Genomic DNA, 16,657 nt, shown 5'->3' on the forward strand with positions numbered 1-16,657 from the left:
CAGGAATGTTACTGCTCTACATTATCGCATTTGAGGAAAGACCCAAACTATTTTCTCTTTTGGTCCTAGAAATTGTCAAAATTGAGTTGAACATAGTATTCATATGCTGTGCCTTTGGAATGTTTATGTTAACATTACAGTATGACTGATATAACATCTTATGGGTTATGGATGAGAGGACAGCTAACACATTTCCTGCACAATTAATTTGTATTACTCAATAAATATAGATACAGTGTTGTATATTGTCTGTGCATATTTTCAAGTCCTTTATTTTACTGCTAATATATTACTAATCTGTTAAAATCCACAATGTACAACTGCCTGCCTCCAGTTTATATGTTTTTGTACCGACAGTCAGTGTTATATAATTTGTAAATGGAGGATTTTTGTTTACAATGTCATACAAATTTTATTTCACACAGAGTGTAAGTGTAGGATGTGATAATCACATCCAAGTTGGTAGAGTATAGCTTCTTGGTACCTTTTGGCTACTAGGTTATGCTGTCTTACAGGTATAACTTTGGTATAAATTTTCAGGTAGCAATTACTGGCTCCTTAAAGGTTTTACTGTGGCTGCTGGCTATCCAAAGAGCATATATAATCTGGGATTTCCAGCTTCTGTGAAGAAAATCGATGCAGCTGTGTACATAAAAGAAAGAACAAAAATTCTGTTTTTTGTGGGAAAGAAGTATTACAGGTAAATATTTGTTGCATTTAAAAGATTTAAAATGACAGTTATAGGCATGTTTAGTTAATGTTAACAGACATTTTCTTCTTTAGATATTCAGAAAATAAAAAGGCATTTGACAGCACAACTCCAAGTTTGATTAAAGATGAATTTCCTGGAATAGAGAGCAATGTAAATGCTGCCTTTATAATGCAAGGTGAGTTCTAGTCAATTTACATCTGATATATGAGAAGACAACAGTGGTATTACTCTCAAACCATTCCAGTAATAAAGAAAAGTGGATGTAAAAGAAATGCATCTGTCCAAGCACCATGGTGAAGAGTATCTGCCTACTGCCAATGGTGAAGAGTATCTGCCTACTGCCAATGGACAGAGAAGCAATGTCTGAATCTGGTCATAATCTATATGATGTCTGACAGAGTAACAATGTGCTGTGTAAGTAACATGACACCAAACCTTGCTCATACTGTGTTGCCCCTTATACCGCATGTGGTGACAGAGGTATTTCTGCCAAGAACTGTTCACCATTTTGCTTTGAATGCTGCTTTCTCCTTCCTTATACTGCTTTAGTTAGGGCTCGTGATACGGCTGCATTAAACTTCCAAAAAATATTCTTATATGCTGTGTTACTGAATTAATACTGTCAGGAAGAAGCTTCCTCATACATTCACCTGCAGCCTTCTTCCTCCTTTAACTGACCAACTTGTGTCAGAATGTTAACCATAATTTTCTTTCACATGTATCTTCAAAATTATAATTCATCATCAAATAATGGCCAAGTTTTACCGCCTATTAAAATGACGTACACTCTGTTCAGAAGGTTACAACCTGTTATACAGCACTTCTAAAAGTAGCTTTTAAATGAGGATATTTGACAGGATAAATAAGTAATCATAACATTGGTAAGCTAAAATTACAACCAGAAAAAGATCCCTCTACAGACACCTGCAAGTATTCAGATTTGTTGCTTGAAAACATAGGCAGCAAATTCATGAAAATGAATTTAAGAAAAATGCATTCAGCAACAAATTAAAAGAAAGTGAGACCTGTTATTCCCAGTGTGATGTCCACCCCTGCTACCAATATGTGATGGGCACCATTATGTGTCATCCCCATGTTGGGCTAGTAATCAAGGAGACTGAATCCTCACCCCTGACACTGGAGAGGGACGTGCACTTAGAATACAAATGGATACACTCAGTATTTCCAGATGCAGACCTCTCTGCATCAAGTACAATTTCCATTAAAAGCACACAGGGAACACACTCAGCCCAGGGTCTGGATGTCTCTATAGCTGTCTCCCTCCAGATCCCCAATAAGACTCAGCACTGGTACAGATGTAGGATTAGGTTCTCAGCCGAGGGTCTAATCCAAGTTTCCCAGCACCCTCTCTGTGAACTCAATGCTTTGTGTCCCTGCCCCAAGTAGCAGACACACACACACACACACACACACACACACACACACACTCTTTAAGATTTAATTTTCACACACACACACACACACACACACACACACACACACACACACACACACACACACACACACACACACACACACACACACGCGCACACCTGGGAAAGGCTAGCACAAATTACCTGCTCTACCGACATTGCCCAGACTATAAGGTAGCTACTGCCACCAGTCAGTTACTATAAGGATCTTAAAAGGTATCCAGTTATATTGTATAATATTAATATTAATACAAATGGTAGAAGTTCACCAAGATGGCTAGGCCTTCAGGAGTGGCTTACATAGTGTCACCAAATAAATATAAGTACTCTCAAAGGTTAGATACTCTCTACAAAAACCATCTACAATAAAAGTTTTAAATATATTTAGTAATAAATAATAAAATAACATGAAAATACTGAATATATATTTGCAGTAAACCATGGAGTTCAAATCACAGAAAATATTGAAATTAACATTGAAGGACAGACTCATACAAATAAAGAAAAACACTCTCTAAACTAAGCTTCACTCTATTCCTGACTGAATCTAAAATAATTTTACTGTTCCTAGTTAAGTTACTTACTTGGGCAAGGCAAGATAAAATACTTGCGCAGTCTTTCTAGTCAGGCACCAAACAGTATACTCTATATTCTGAGATTACTCCCTGTAAATTATAATATCCAAGATGACTTGTAGAATGATATCATCTATTCACCTGACTCTAAGTTCTCACAGTATCTCCTTTTGAAATTTGAGACAGGACTTTAGCAGACTGCTACAATACACATTTAGAGCTTTTATGGCAATGCCTAGAAGCATCCACTTCCCCCCTTCTTTACAAAAGCTAGCAGATAATGGCTAATCCCAGACCTAGCGTCTCTGGTCCTACTCAGCACTGTATTGTGCCGTTTAATGATTTAACAGCTCATTTACATTTCCTTTATTTTTCTTAAAATAAGCCAGCTGGTTAATCATTGCTGTGTCAGTGCCCTCTATTAATACCTATACATTTAATTCAGTTACTATAATACATGCACATTTCTCTTCATTTCAGCAGGTTGCACTGTTGATACATTTTAACACAATTAACACAAGCAAAGCACAGAAATACATTTTCAGCACAAGCATCTGTATAAATCAGTTTGATATACTAATAACATACAATTATTTACAAAATTCCAGCTAGCTGTGCTGGTACAAGTCTTACTTCCACTGCCCTACTTCTCCCTGGCATGGCTGGCAGTGCCTTCTATTGTCACACCCAGTTAAAAAATACAGTTACCATAGTTTAATGACACAGTATCAACTGGCATAAATGCATGAACTAACTAAAAATCCAGTCCTTCAATTAACACATCCAGAAACACTAATCCAAAAAACTGTGCAGAATGTCTCAGCTGTGCAACTGAAAAAAAAATAATCAAAAAAGAGCAAAAAGAATAGTGAAGCCACAGAATTCTAGTACCAAACACGACTTTAATACCACTGGTTAAGCACTTTCGGCCAAAACATTGGCCTTCATCAAAACAAACTAACTAACTACTCACTTCCATTTTATATAATCCTTTAAAACATTTTAACCAATGAAATACTGTTTTTAATTAACACTTCATAGAAACATACATTTTATTACAAAAGCATTCATTTTATTAAAAAAACTAACTTTCTTACTAAAAGACTAAAAATTAATTTCTTAACCCATAAAACCTATTTACACTTGTTATAATAAGCTTTCTTTTTTAAAACAGCTTTATAATTCACTCCATTATTTAAACCTGGTGCCTTACAATCATTCAGCAGAATCTGCCATTTTAACTCCCTATAGTCAAGTTCCTCCTCTCTATCACCATTAAAATCACTAGGTACATGGTTTATAACCCCAAAATAAAATGTAATATTATTGCATCCTACACATGCTAAGGTGTGTTTAAAAAGTGCATTGTCTGAATTCCTCTTTTTTATGGCATAATAATGCTCATAAATCCTATGTTTAAACTATTGTTTTTTCCAATATAAAAAGAGGAGCAGACTGAACACTTTGCCATGTATACCACAAAGGTAGAATTATAAGTGAACACTCCAGTGACCTCCAAAATCTTCTTGTGTGTACAAGCTTCAAAAAATGGCCCTTCTGAAATGTACTTGCAATAATTGCAACTCTTACACTTGTAAGTACCTCTGCCCACTGTCACTTTTTTATTCTGCACACTCTCTAGTGATTCTTTAAAATTTTTTGCCCTTTTGTTGACAAAGACAGGTGCATCCCCTGCTACTGACTTAAGCTCATGGTTAGATTCTAGAATCCTCCAATTATTAACTACTATATTTTTTATCTCTTTGCTGTCTATGGTATAAGTTAGAGGCATAGATGTTACCCAATCTCTATTTTTTTGAATTTCTTGAACAATCTCCTGTTGTCCTCTGTATTAACATCTTTAACAAGGAAACTGTTGAGTATTTTTGGGTGGCTGTCCCTTATTTTTAAACCTGAGATGTAATTCAGTTACAAAAGAATATAACTTTGTCACATCACTTGTGAGCCTATTTAATCTAACCAACTGACCTTTTATGATGTTATGCTTGACATAAGTGGGGTGCATACTAGAATAATGCAAAAGACGGTTGCTCACTACATTTTTATAACTAATTACTGAACCTAATATGTTCATATCTTTTTCTTTAATATCCTCTAAGTCCAAAACATCCAGAAACACATACATGCTCACTATATAAGGGACAGTATGTCTGTTTTGTGTGCTTGTGGAAGCATCAGCAAAACAAACAGAGGACTGTTTGGGAATTAGCATGGAAGTCTATCTCTGACTTGTTAATGATCTACTGACTGTGCCAAGGGTACAGGTTTGAAACTTCCTACGTTCATTTGCCTGTTGTGTGACCTTGAGCAAGTCACATAATCAGATACTGTTGTAGGGCAATTGGGCATTTGGGCTAGGCCCCTTAATGGTCTCCTGGACTGCAAACCTATAAACGACCTATGAACCTATACATGGAGTTATAAAAAAATTAAGAAGAATCTTTTTAAATGACTCTGATGCATAATAATAATAATAATAATAACAATAACAATAATAATCAGTGCCAGATGGTGAAATTTACCCACTCAGAGCTCACTCTCCTAGGTAAACTGCACCAGCTGAAAGTAAATCCTGCTTCCTCTACAGTCCAGTACTAATTATTGGCATAGTATCCCACACTATCGAGTTCTTAGCCACACAGACACAAATAACAATGTAGCTGGAAGACATTGTAAAATGTATGGACCTTATTTTTCTCACTGCTAACTGACAAAACATACTTACATTTTTATCCAGTTCTATGCTGCAACTTCACTTACATATTAATGTAAAACATTATAATGCAATTAAATGTACAATCCACCCATCCTATGCATTAAAGCCTGGATGATACAATCTGTGCTGCTGACACACTTCCAAGGGTGCAAACTATAGTAGTGCAAAGTAGTACAAATGCAATGGTATCTTTACTGACTGGCATAGCATATTCGAAAGTCATCTCTGTTGATTTGCATCAGCAAGATTAATAGGCAATGGCTAGAGTTCTAAATACACAATGGTACTACGGCAAAAAGATATAAAGATTATTTTTGAAATTAAAACCATGGTAGCACCAGGATTAATTCATTCAGTTCCCTATTGGAATGCCGGCTCTTGAAATGCCGAGTATCAACAAGCTGAAAAAAAAGACCAAAAACACAGGAGAAGAGTAAATTTTGAAAATTGTTCTTCTCCTTAAAATGTCTTTTTGCATGGGGGGGGGGGCAAGCCCCCCTGCTCCCCTCCCCGAACTTATATATACCAACTCTGAGACTATCATAACTTGGAAAAAAGGAAATATTCCGAGAAATGGTATCTTGGACTTAGTATATCTAAGTCTGGTCTTTCGGCCATTCAGTTCTCCATATTTTGGGACTCTTTCTAGCAGGCTCTGATATTTCAAACGGTTACCAATTCATGCACTACCCCATGATGGAGATGCTGAAGTTTTGTCCCTCAGGCTATGGCCTCATGACCAAACAATGCCCTTTACTCTGGGTCAAAATACAATTTACCCACTTCCCACAGAACAGCTTGCTTAAACAAACATGACATAGCTTACTGCAGAGATTTCTTCTCTTGTGTTTTGTGGATGCTCAGAGGACTGTGGCTATTCATATAATTTTTTTTACTTTTCATTATTTTTATTTTTTATATCTATTAATTTTAGAATGTGTACCTATTATCCTTCTTTTGCACTATATATTGTATTGGTTTTCTCTTTTATAACACTTCTGGACTTTATTTATGGAAGCACATCTTTTTTTTAAATATTTAACAGTTTTCAGAAATATGTCTGAGTGACGCCTGTGCACTGGCCCAGTAATCAAGGAGCCTCGATCCTCACCACTCGCACCAGTGAGGGGCATCCACATTGGGAAGGATAACAAATACACACACAGTAAAGTACAATTTCCCTTAAGAGCACACAGAGATCACAGTCAGTCTGGGGCTGGTTTCTCCCTTTATCTCCATATCCTCAATAAGACTCCCCATTGGCACAGCTATAGAGTAGAGTCCTTAACCAGGGTTGCAAGCCAAGTCCACACAGCACTCCCTCTGTCCAACCAGTGCTTTGTGTCCCTGCCCAAGTAACTGAAACATACACACATACACTCACACACATGCATACAGACACACACAAACACACACTCACACACACACACACACACACACACACACACACACACACACACACACACACACACTTTGAGATATGATTTATATACAACCAAACAGACACTCCCGGGGAAGGCTGGCACAGGTTCACTAGCTGTGCCCTTTCTGTCCAGGCTATAATGTAGTAATCCACTGCCACCAGAACCCCTATTTATCAGCTAACAAGAAGGCCCTTCCCAAAGGGTGTCCAATTTTACTGTGCAATATTATTATAAAATTACTAAGAGTGATCAGAACTTTTAAGGCTTATTAGAGTGGCTTTGTACAGTATCATTATATACATGCAATGTACTCTAGAGCTTAAATTATGTCTATACACAACAGCCACAGTTGAAAGGTGTGACGATTGAGGAGAGATGGGTGAAAGCTGCCAGCCTAGTCAAATATTATATGATATATAATTCTGGCATTTGTAAATAAATGTAAAATACAGGCAGGTTTTCTTGAGTGTAAAAGAATATTGTGAAATGTGGAACTGCAAAATATGTGACAACATTGCACTCTACTGGCCCAGTGAAGCATGTTGTGACCCCTTCATGTAAGAATTCGGCTCCAGTGAGTCTGGATGAAGGTTACACGCCCATTGTTTTAAGGCTAAAGTTTATGACCAGAATTTAGATGTGAAATGTACTTTATTGCTCTGGTTTCTGTTAGAGTATACATATGAAATGACTTACATTGCTGTAAGTTTCTGAGCAGGTGTTAGATTGCTAAATAATGCAGTTTGTGGCCTGAGAACTCAGACCAGGTGTCAAGATGATGCAATATGAATACTGGGAAAACCTAAGTGTCAAAATGATGTAATTTGGAAGGGCCTCAGCAGAGCTGTTGGTTAGTGTTTAAAAACTATTGTTCAGTGAGAGACTGAGAGCATTTTGATCTTAGATATCTAACTCAGCATTCTGCCTAAGCTCACATGTACGTTTCTAGCACTGTGATTTATTGTAGGAATAGTTAAAGCTAATAAAGATTAATTAGGTATTTTTCTTTGAAATCAATCCTGTCCTATGGTATTATTTTAAGTTTCTGTGTGATCCCTGAACTCTTAGATATCTCTGTGGTGTAGTAATTTTGTCTTGTGTTTTAATTATTTATTATTAAATATTTTAAAAACCTTTACCTGTGGCTGGTGTATGTAGAGATATGCTCCAGAGTACAATGCATATTTATAGAGTTTATTGTAATAGGCCACTCTAATAAGCCTTAGACTGTATAGTCATATTACCATTGGATAATAATATTGCATAGTAATAATTGGACACCCATTTAAGGGCCTTTTAGTAGCTGATATTATTAGCTGGGTGGTGCCAGGGATTACTAAGGTATTGTCTGGGTAAAGGGGCACAGATAGAGAATCTATGTCAGCCTTTCCCAGGAGTGTCTGTGAAGTTGTATAAATACTTATCTCAAAATGTGTGTGTGTTGTGTCAGCTACTTGGGCAGGGACAGGAAGCACTGGTTGGACAGAGAGGCTACTGGAGGTTTTAGCTTGTCCAGCTAGGCTGAGACCTGGACCCTATAGCTGTGCCAGTGGGGAGTCTTATTGGGTACCTGGTGAGCAAGGGAGCAACCAGCCCCAGACTGACTGTGATTTCTGTGTGCACTTAAGGGAAATTGTACTTTACTGTGTGTATTAGTTATCCTTTCCTCTCTTCTATGAGACAACCTCCCTGGTGAGGATTGATTGCTGGACCAGGGCATGGTCATCACAAGTGTTTGGCAGTGGCAGGATCTACATCACATACTAATTGGCTTGTAGTGGTGTGGGTAGAGTGAATTCCTGTAGCTTATGTACAGTGATCTCTAAAAGTGTTTTGTACTCTAAAACAGCCACACAGTGTATACTCAGAGTTCAGATCACAATTGTTTTATTTCGTTTGTTAGCTTAGTGTTAGGGTGAGCAGGCAGCATGTCACCAGAAGAGTATGGAAAGCTGACAAGGAGCCAGCTGGCAGAGATGTGCGAGCAGGCAGCATGTCACCAGAAGAGTATGGAAAGCTGACAAGGAGCCAGCTGGCAGAGATGTGCCAGGCTATGGGACTGGTGCATGGAAACCTGCCTAGGCAGACCTGATTGCAGCCTTGGTTACAGCTGCATCAGAAAACAGCAGCCTGGAGGACAATCAGACTGACAGTGGAGATACAATATCCTCGGAGAATGGACAGCTCAACCTTTCTGCAGTGGACTTAAAAATCCAGCTGGAGCTAAAGAGACTTGAGTTGGAGGCCAGGCATATGGAACTAGAAGCAGCTAAGAAAATGAAGAGTCTACAAGCTGAGGAAAATGAACAGCAGAGGAGGCATGAGAGGGAAATGCTGACTCTTCACCAGAGTCATGGAGGTAATGGGGAAGGGAGCAACAGGACCCCTGACACAGAAAAGGTTAGTAAATTTCTTCCACAGTTTAAAGAGGGGGGACAATTTTGATAGGTTCATTCATGTGTTTGAGCTGGTATGTAAACAGTATGAAGTTGACCAAGGGCTTTGGATACGGTTCCTGACCCCCTTACTCCATGGTAAAGCTGTAACTTCTTTAGAAAAATGCATGACACTGACTGTTTTGATTATACTGCTGTAAAAAGACACTTGTTGGAATGTTTTAAGCTAACACCTGAAATGTATAGGAAAAAGTTTCGTGAGCATAGACGCAAGGCAGATGAAAATGTATGTGAACATGTTGCTGAACTGAGCACTTATTTTCATAGGTGGGTGAGTGGATGTCAGGTCACCACTTTTGAAGGGCTGGCAGACCTTTTGGTAAGGGAAAAAGCCCTTAGCACTTTGCCTGAGGACATGAGGATCTGGTTAGCTGATAGACAGTGTGCTACTTCAGAGGAGTTGGGGAAGAAGGGAGACCTATACCTAGCAAGCAAGGCAGCCCGGCACAGGAAGGGGCCCCCCAGTACTGCTCATGGGTCTAAAGGAACCCATGGTGGGCAGCACTTACTGCTCCAACAGAATCCGCCAGTAGCAGGGGAAGCCACTAGTCCAGGTACAAGTCCAAGAGCTAGGGTTAAATGTTTTGAATGCAACCAGTGGGGCCATGAGGCATACAGGTGTCCATGGAGGCAAGGTAGGGAACCAAAGGTGAGGGAGCCAGTAAGTGGGAAAGACAAAATGCTAATGGTAGGTTGTCTTGAGACAACAGGGGTATGGGACTACCATCCTGCAGATGTCCTGAGAGGGAAGGATTTGGATGAGGCAGTACTATGTACTTATGCAGTTACATGCAATGAGGCTAGGAGACAATCATATGGGTCTGGTAGCCTGGGGGAGACCCAGACAGACTGCATACTTGCAGCCAGGACTGCTGAGGTGGTTACTTCAGGGAGTGAGCTACGCTGTAGCAGTGAGACTGAATGTGAGCCACAGCTGCTTGTGGGTATTGATGTTCCCTTGGACAGGGTAACTGCAAAGGTAGAGGTGAGTAGTAGTACCCATGCTGACAGTGAGGCACAGCTGTCAGAAGATGCCAGACTTCCTGCGGAAGGGGAGCTGGGAAAGGTTACAAGGAGAGACTTGAGACAGGCTCAGCTCTCAGACCCTACATTGCAAGGTCTGAGGCAGGTAGCTAGGCAGGCACCTGATTCTCAAGAGAAGGGGGAATCTGTATACTGGAACAAAGGGTTACTGTACAGAGAGTGGACCTCTGAGGGAGGGCTAGAAGGTGAAAGAGTACAGCAGTTGGTACTTCCTAGAGCTTACCATCTGGCACTTCTAGCCATAGCCCATGATATTCCCTTTGCAGGTCATATGGGCATAAAACGTGCAAAGAGGCATATTATGCAAAACGTCTATTGCCCTGGAATTTCCAGAGATGTAACAGGGTACTGCAGGACCTGTGAGCAGTGCCAAAAGGTAGGCAAGGCAGGAGACAAGGTGGAGAGCTCCTTTGATGCCTTTGACTGTGATGGAGGAGCCATTTCAGGGGATAGCTATGGATATTGTGGGTCCTCTGAGTACCCCAAGTTCCACAGGGAAAAAGCATATCCTAGTGATTGTAGATTATGCTACACGATACCCTGAGACAGTTGCTTTGTCCTCCATTGAGGCCGAGAAGGTGTCAAATGCTTTGCTAGAGATTTTCAGCAGGGTAGGTTTCCCAAAGGAAATACTGTCTTGACAGAGGTGCTAATTTTATGTCAGACCTGCTGACTTGTCTGTGGAAGTCCCATGGGGTGAAGCACATGAAGACCACCCCCTACCATCCCAGACTAATGGACTTGTTGAGAGGTTAAACTCTAGAATCAAGTCCATGCTACAGGCATTTGCAGATCAGTTTAAGAGGAAATGGGACAAATATTTGCCCCATCTGTTAATTGCTTACAGAGAGGTTCCCCAGGAATCCACAAGTTTGTCACCCTTTGAGTTGCTGTAGGGGCATAGGGTGAGGAGACCTCTAGATTTAATTTGAGATGAGTGGGAAGGTGAGTGTGAGTCTCACAAGGAGTCTGTTGTGGCATATGTCCTGAACCTCAGGACAAGGCTCAGGGAACTCATGTGCCTGGCCCAGGAGAACCTGGCAGAAGCCCAACAACAGAAAAAGGTGTGGTATGACAGGAATGCTTGAACTAGAGAGTATGCTGTAGGGCAGCAGGTGATGGTTCTTATTCCTGTCAGACACAACAAGTTGCAAGCAGCTTGGGAGGGACCCTACAAGGTGGTAGGAAATTTAAGTGATGTTAACTACATGGTGGAAGTGCTAAGCAGCCGGTAGGGGCACAAATTGTACCATGTTAACATGATGAAACCTTACCATTATACGGAGGCCCTTGTGCTGACCATTTGCAGTGGATTGCAGGAGGAGTCTAAGAGAGATCTTGTGACTTATCTCCTCAGTGAGGCTCAGGCTGACACCTCGGTGGAAGGGGTAGCAATGTCCCTGCAGCTATCTCCTACCCAGGTTCGAGAAATCCGAGCAGTATTGCAGGAGTTTGGGGGCATGTTCACTGGGAAACCAGGGAGCACCCACCTGGTGCAGCACCAGGTGGATACAGGACACAAAAGGCCTATCAGGCAGGCCCCTTATAGGGTGCCTGAGAGAGTCAAATAGACTCTGAGGGAGGAGGTACATGAGATGTTCAAACTAGGGGTGATTCAAGAGTCCAACAGTCCCTGGGCCTCACCAGTGGTGTTGGTGCCAAAGAAGGATGGCAGCAACATGTTCTATGTGGATTACAGGAAATTAAATAGTCACACAGAGTCAGATGCTTACCCCATGCCTAGGACAGATGAGGCCCTAGAGCAGCTGGGTGGGGCTAAGTATCTTACAACCATTGATCTTACCAATGGTTACTGGCAGGTAGCCAGTCCAGACTATAGCAAAGAATTTGTTGTGCAGGTGGATGCTTCAAACTATGCAGTGGGGGCTGTACTTAGCCAGATTTCTTCAGAGGGAGAAGAGCACCCAGTGGTTTATCTCAGTCATAGGCTGCAACCCATGGAGGAATGCTATGCAGCGGTAGAAAAGGAATGTCTAGCCATAGTGTGGGCACTACAAAAACTTCAGCCTTATCTGTATGGAAGAAAATTCACTGTGATGACAAATCACAACCCTCTAACATGGTTAAACAGAGCCAGCAAAATGCCAAGTTGCTAAGATGGAGTCTGGGGTTGCAAGCATATGAAATGTCAGTGCAGCACCACAGTGAGAGTAGCAATGCCAATGCAGATGGGCTCTCAAGACAGGGAACGGGGTGAGGTACACCCAGATAGACCTGACACTCTCAAGCAATGTTTCTCAAGGGGCACTTGAAAAACTTGCTTGAGTTCCTCGGGGGGAAGAGATGTGACGATTGGGGAGAGATGGGCGAAGGCTGCCAGCCTAGTCAAATAGAATTTGATATATAATTCTGGCATTTGTAAATAAATGTAAAATACAGGCATGTTTTCTTGAGTGTAAAAGAATACTGTGAAATGTGGAACTGCAAAATATGTGACAGCATTGCACTCTACTGACCCAGTGAAGCATGTTGTGACCCTTTCATATTATAATTCGTCTCCAGTGAGTCTGGATGAAGGTTTCATGCCCATTGTTTTAAGGCTAAAGTTTATGACCAGAATTTAGATGTGGAATGTGCTTTATTGCTCTGGTTTCTGTTACAGTATACATGTGAAATGGCTTATATTGTTGTAAGTTTCTGAGCAGGTGTTAGATTTCTAAATAATGCAGTTTGTGGCCTGATAACTCAGACCAGGTGTCAAGATGATGCAATATGAATACTGGGAAAACCTAAGTGTCAAAATGACGTAATATGGGAGGGCCTCAGCAGAGCTATTGGTTAGTGTTTAAAAACTATTGCTCAGTAAGAAACTGAGAGCATTTTGATCTTGGATATCTAACTCAGAACTCTGCCAAAGCTCACATGTAAGTTTCTAGCACTGTGATTTCTAGTAGGAATAGTTAAAGCTAGTAAAGATTAATTAGGTATTTTTCTTTGAAATCAGACCTGTCCTACTGTATTATTTTAAGTTTTTGTGTGATCTCTGAACTCTTAGATATCTCTGTGGTGTAGTAGTTTTGTCTTGTGTTTTAATTATTTATTATTAAATATTTTAAAAACCTTTACCTGTGGCTGGTTTGTGTAGAGAGTTAATTGTAATAGGCCACTCTAATAAGCCTTAGACTGTATAGTCACATTACCATTGGATAATAATATTGCACAGTAATAATTGGACACCCTTTTAAGGGCCTTTTAGTAGTTGATATTATTAGCTGGGTGATGGCAGGGATTACTACTGTATGGTCTGGGTAAAGGGGCACAGCTGGAGAATCTGTGTCAGCCTTTCTCAGGAGTGTCTGTGAAGTTGTATAAATATTTATCTCAAAGTGTGTGTGTTGTGTCAGCTAGGTGGACAGGGACATGAAGCACTGGTTGGACAGAGAGGGTACTGAATGTTTTAGCTTGCCCAGCTAGGCTGAGAGCTGGACCATATAGCTGTGCCAGTGGGGAGTCTTATTGGGGACCTGGTGAGCAAGGCAGCAACCAACCCCAGACTGACTGTGATCTCTGTGTGCACTTAAGGGAAATTGTACTTTACTGTGTGTATTAGTTATCCTTTCCTCTCTTCTATGAGACGACCTCCCTGGTGTTAGTGGTGAGGATTGAGGCTCCTTGATTGCTGGGCCAGGGCACGGTCGTCACAAAAGGTTTAAAAATATTTAATAATAAATAATAAAAACACAAGACAAATCTCAATTCAACACAGTGCTAGTCAACCGTTCAGAGATCACAGGAAAATGCTTAAAATAATACTGTGGAATAGTCTGACATAAATATAGAAAACAGCTAGACTAAACTTACTATTTTCTATCTATTTCTAAGAGAAACACTAAAGTGTAAGATCCTACTTACATACAGCACAAAGGCAGAGTACTGGTGAGTGGATGCTCTTCAGACAAAATCCAAAATGCTCTAAATCTCTCTCTCTCTGAGAAAGTCTTAAATTGATAATACATCACTTCTGACTTGTTTTAGATTACATCAATATTTCCACTTCTGATTTAATTTCCCAGGCTAACAGAAACTCTGAGTTTCAACAGTTCTTTGATCTTGCATCTGGCCAGGAAACCACAACAATAAAAGACATTATACATGCAAAATCTAGCAATTATCTCTGGTCTCAAAACAATAGAAGGAATTCCTAAGTCGAGACATTCTGTCTCTGAGCTTTGAGATCAGTCATAAAATGTTTTACTTTATCAGCTTTCTTCCTGAAGAGTGCACTGTGGTTACAGTTCTGAAGTTCAACATTTAACACAAGTTTTCTTTACATTTGTTAAACAGCCTGTGGATTTTATTATTATTTACAATTACATATAATTATCTACAAAAAGTCTATCTAGCTGGACTGGCAGCCTTTCAGTTTTTCACAGTCTGTTCTTTTGTATGTTGGTTCCAGTGCTAATATTATCAAACAGTAGTTAAATGATTGATCCTGAATTCTATAATTCATTTGTAATACTTCCTATAAAAAGCTAGTTGAATAAATTGCACATTAACTCTAATGAAACAGCATCAAATAAACAAATTTATTTTTATCAATAAAAAGCCCACAGTGGCATATTAAAATTAACTTTAACAATATATCCAAGGAACAGCTGAATATTAACTTAGAAGTGCAAAACTATTACAGTTGTATTTTTTGTCATAAGAGAACAACAATTATAATTCTGGGATAAAGAAAACAGAAGAATACAGACATCTACAAAATATTTCCTTCTTATTTTAAATACTATTTCTCCTTCATGATAAAGTTCAATGATCAATAACACAAGCATACGAGTGGCTTAGGATAGTTTTTATCTGTGCTCTGTCTGGTGATTCATTGTTTATTATTGTATCTGAGTGTTGCAAAGTCTGGTCTTTTTTTTCTGTAACAGTAAATAATAATCACATCTAGGTCTAGCAGTGTCTAGCCCCATAAGTGTTAATTGTTCTCTGAAATATAAATTATTTAATTATCACCAGAATTTATTACTGACAATATATTTTTGGCAGGTACAGTTAGACACTATAAATCTCCTTGGAATTAATGACAAACTATCAATTAAGTGTTTTAACTTTAAGGGCATATAAGCATTGAGGGTCTAAAATGTAAATGATAATTAAAAGTATGACTTGTTTTATGTATTTCATACGCTTTGCTAGAATTTTTAACCATCTTTAGTCACATGCTTATTCAGGAGTATCTACTTATTTATTTATTTAGTTATTTATTTTCTGAAGAAAGTTGCATATGCCAGTCTATTACATGAAATTGTTGCATTGGTTCATTATTGGTTGCATCACATGTTAAGTTTCAGGTATTTAAGTGGAAAGAAATTATGCAGTTCTTGTTCGGATGAAGTTCCACATAGTAATTGGAATGAAAGCGCTTATTTTTTTAATAAACTGAAAGTCACACAGGGTCAGCATTTATTTAATTAATTTAATTTATTTATTTATTTGGCATTTGTTTGCTGGGAAAGTTCGACTTGGCATAAATCCCATTTTCAGCGGAGGCCAGGGGAGAAAAGCTACAACATGCATAATTCAATTAATAAACTATATAATATTATCACATGAAGTGCAGTAACAAATAGTAGAAATGACATACAGGATAAATAATGTCAGATCATAAAATCATACATTAAATATTAAACAACAGATTTTTTTTTACTTTGATAGGATTTTTTGGTTCTTTACACTATGGATGTGTATTCAGGATTTACAGAAGGAATATAAAAATAGAAATATGGGTAATGATAGCCAGGCTCTGGCATATGCTGGCACTTGGACTCTGGATTTACAGAAGGAACATGGTAACAGTAACCTAGGTAATGATAGACAGAAAGACAGGATCTGGATTGTGGTGAGAGTTCCTATTACCCAATCGAATGTTTAGGTTAGCGTGTACCTAAATGTCGATCTGGTAATAGTGAAAGCAGAAAAACCATGAACAGCCGATTTAACGCAGGGAAAGAATTTCCTTGGCTGTTATGTGGATTTGGATTCTTTCCCCACTGTAGAGCGAACCCGGAGTTGGTATATTTAGTTAGGGGAGATGTGGGGGCATTTTGGTTTAATTCTTTTTTTTTTTTTTTTGGCCGCCGAGGGAATTCATTCCCTACGTTAAATCAGCCATTTGCTGTTTTAATTTTTCGATATTAACAGATCAACATTTAGGTATTCACTAACCTAAACATTTGATCAGGTAATATAGATGCTGTGGTGACACCTGGATGCAGGATTTACCAAAGGAACATGAAGAACAAA

At 39.2% G+C, this 16,657-nt stretch overlaps 1 protein-coding gene across 1 annotated transcript in view; it reads left to right on the forward strand.

Annotated features, from left to right (window-relative positions):
- LOC122802773 (stromelysin-1-like) overlaps positions 1-16,657 on the forward strand; it is a 220,913-nt gene that overhangs the window by 193,609 nt on the left and 10,647 nt on the right. The window contains exons 8-9 of the mRNA XM_044072559.1: positions 541-700; positions 784-887. Of these exons, the coding sequence (XP_043928494.1) occupies positions 541-700; positions 784-887 (264 nt within the window). The remainder of the gene's footprint in view (positions 1-540; positions 701-783; positions 888-16,657) is intronic.

Source organism: Protopterus annectens, chromosome 5.part0, assembly GCF_019279795.1.
Source record: "Protopterus annectens isolate FY-2018-M chromosome 5.part0, PAN1.0, whole genome shotgun sequence".
Lineage (NCBI taxonomy): Eukaryota > Metazoa > Chordata > Ceratodontiformes > Protopteridae > Protopterus > Protopterus annectens.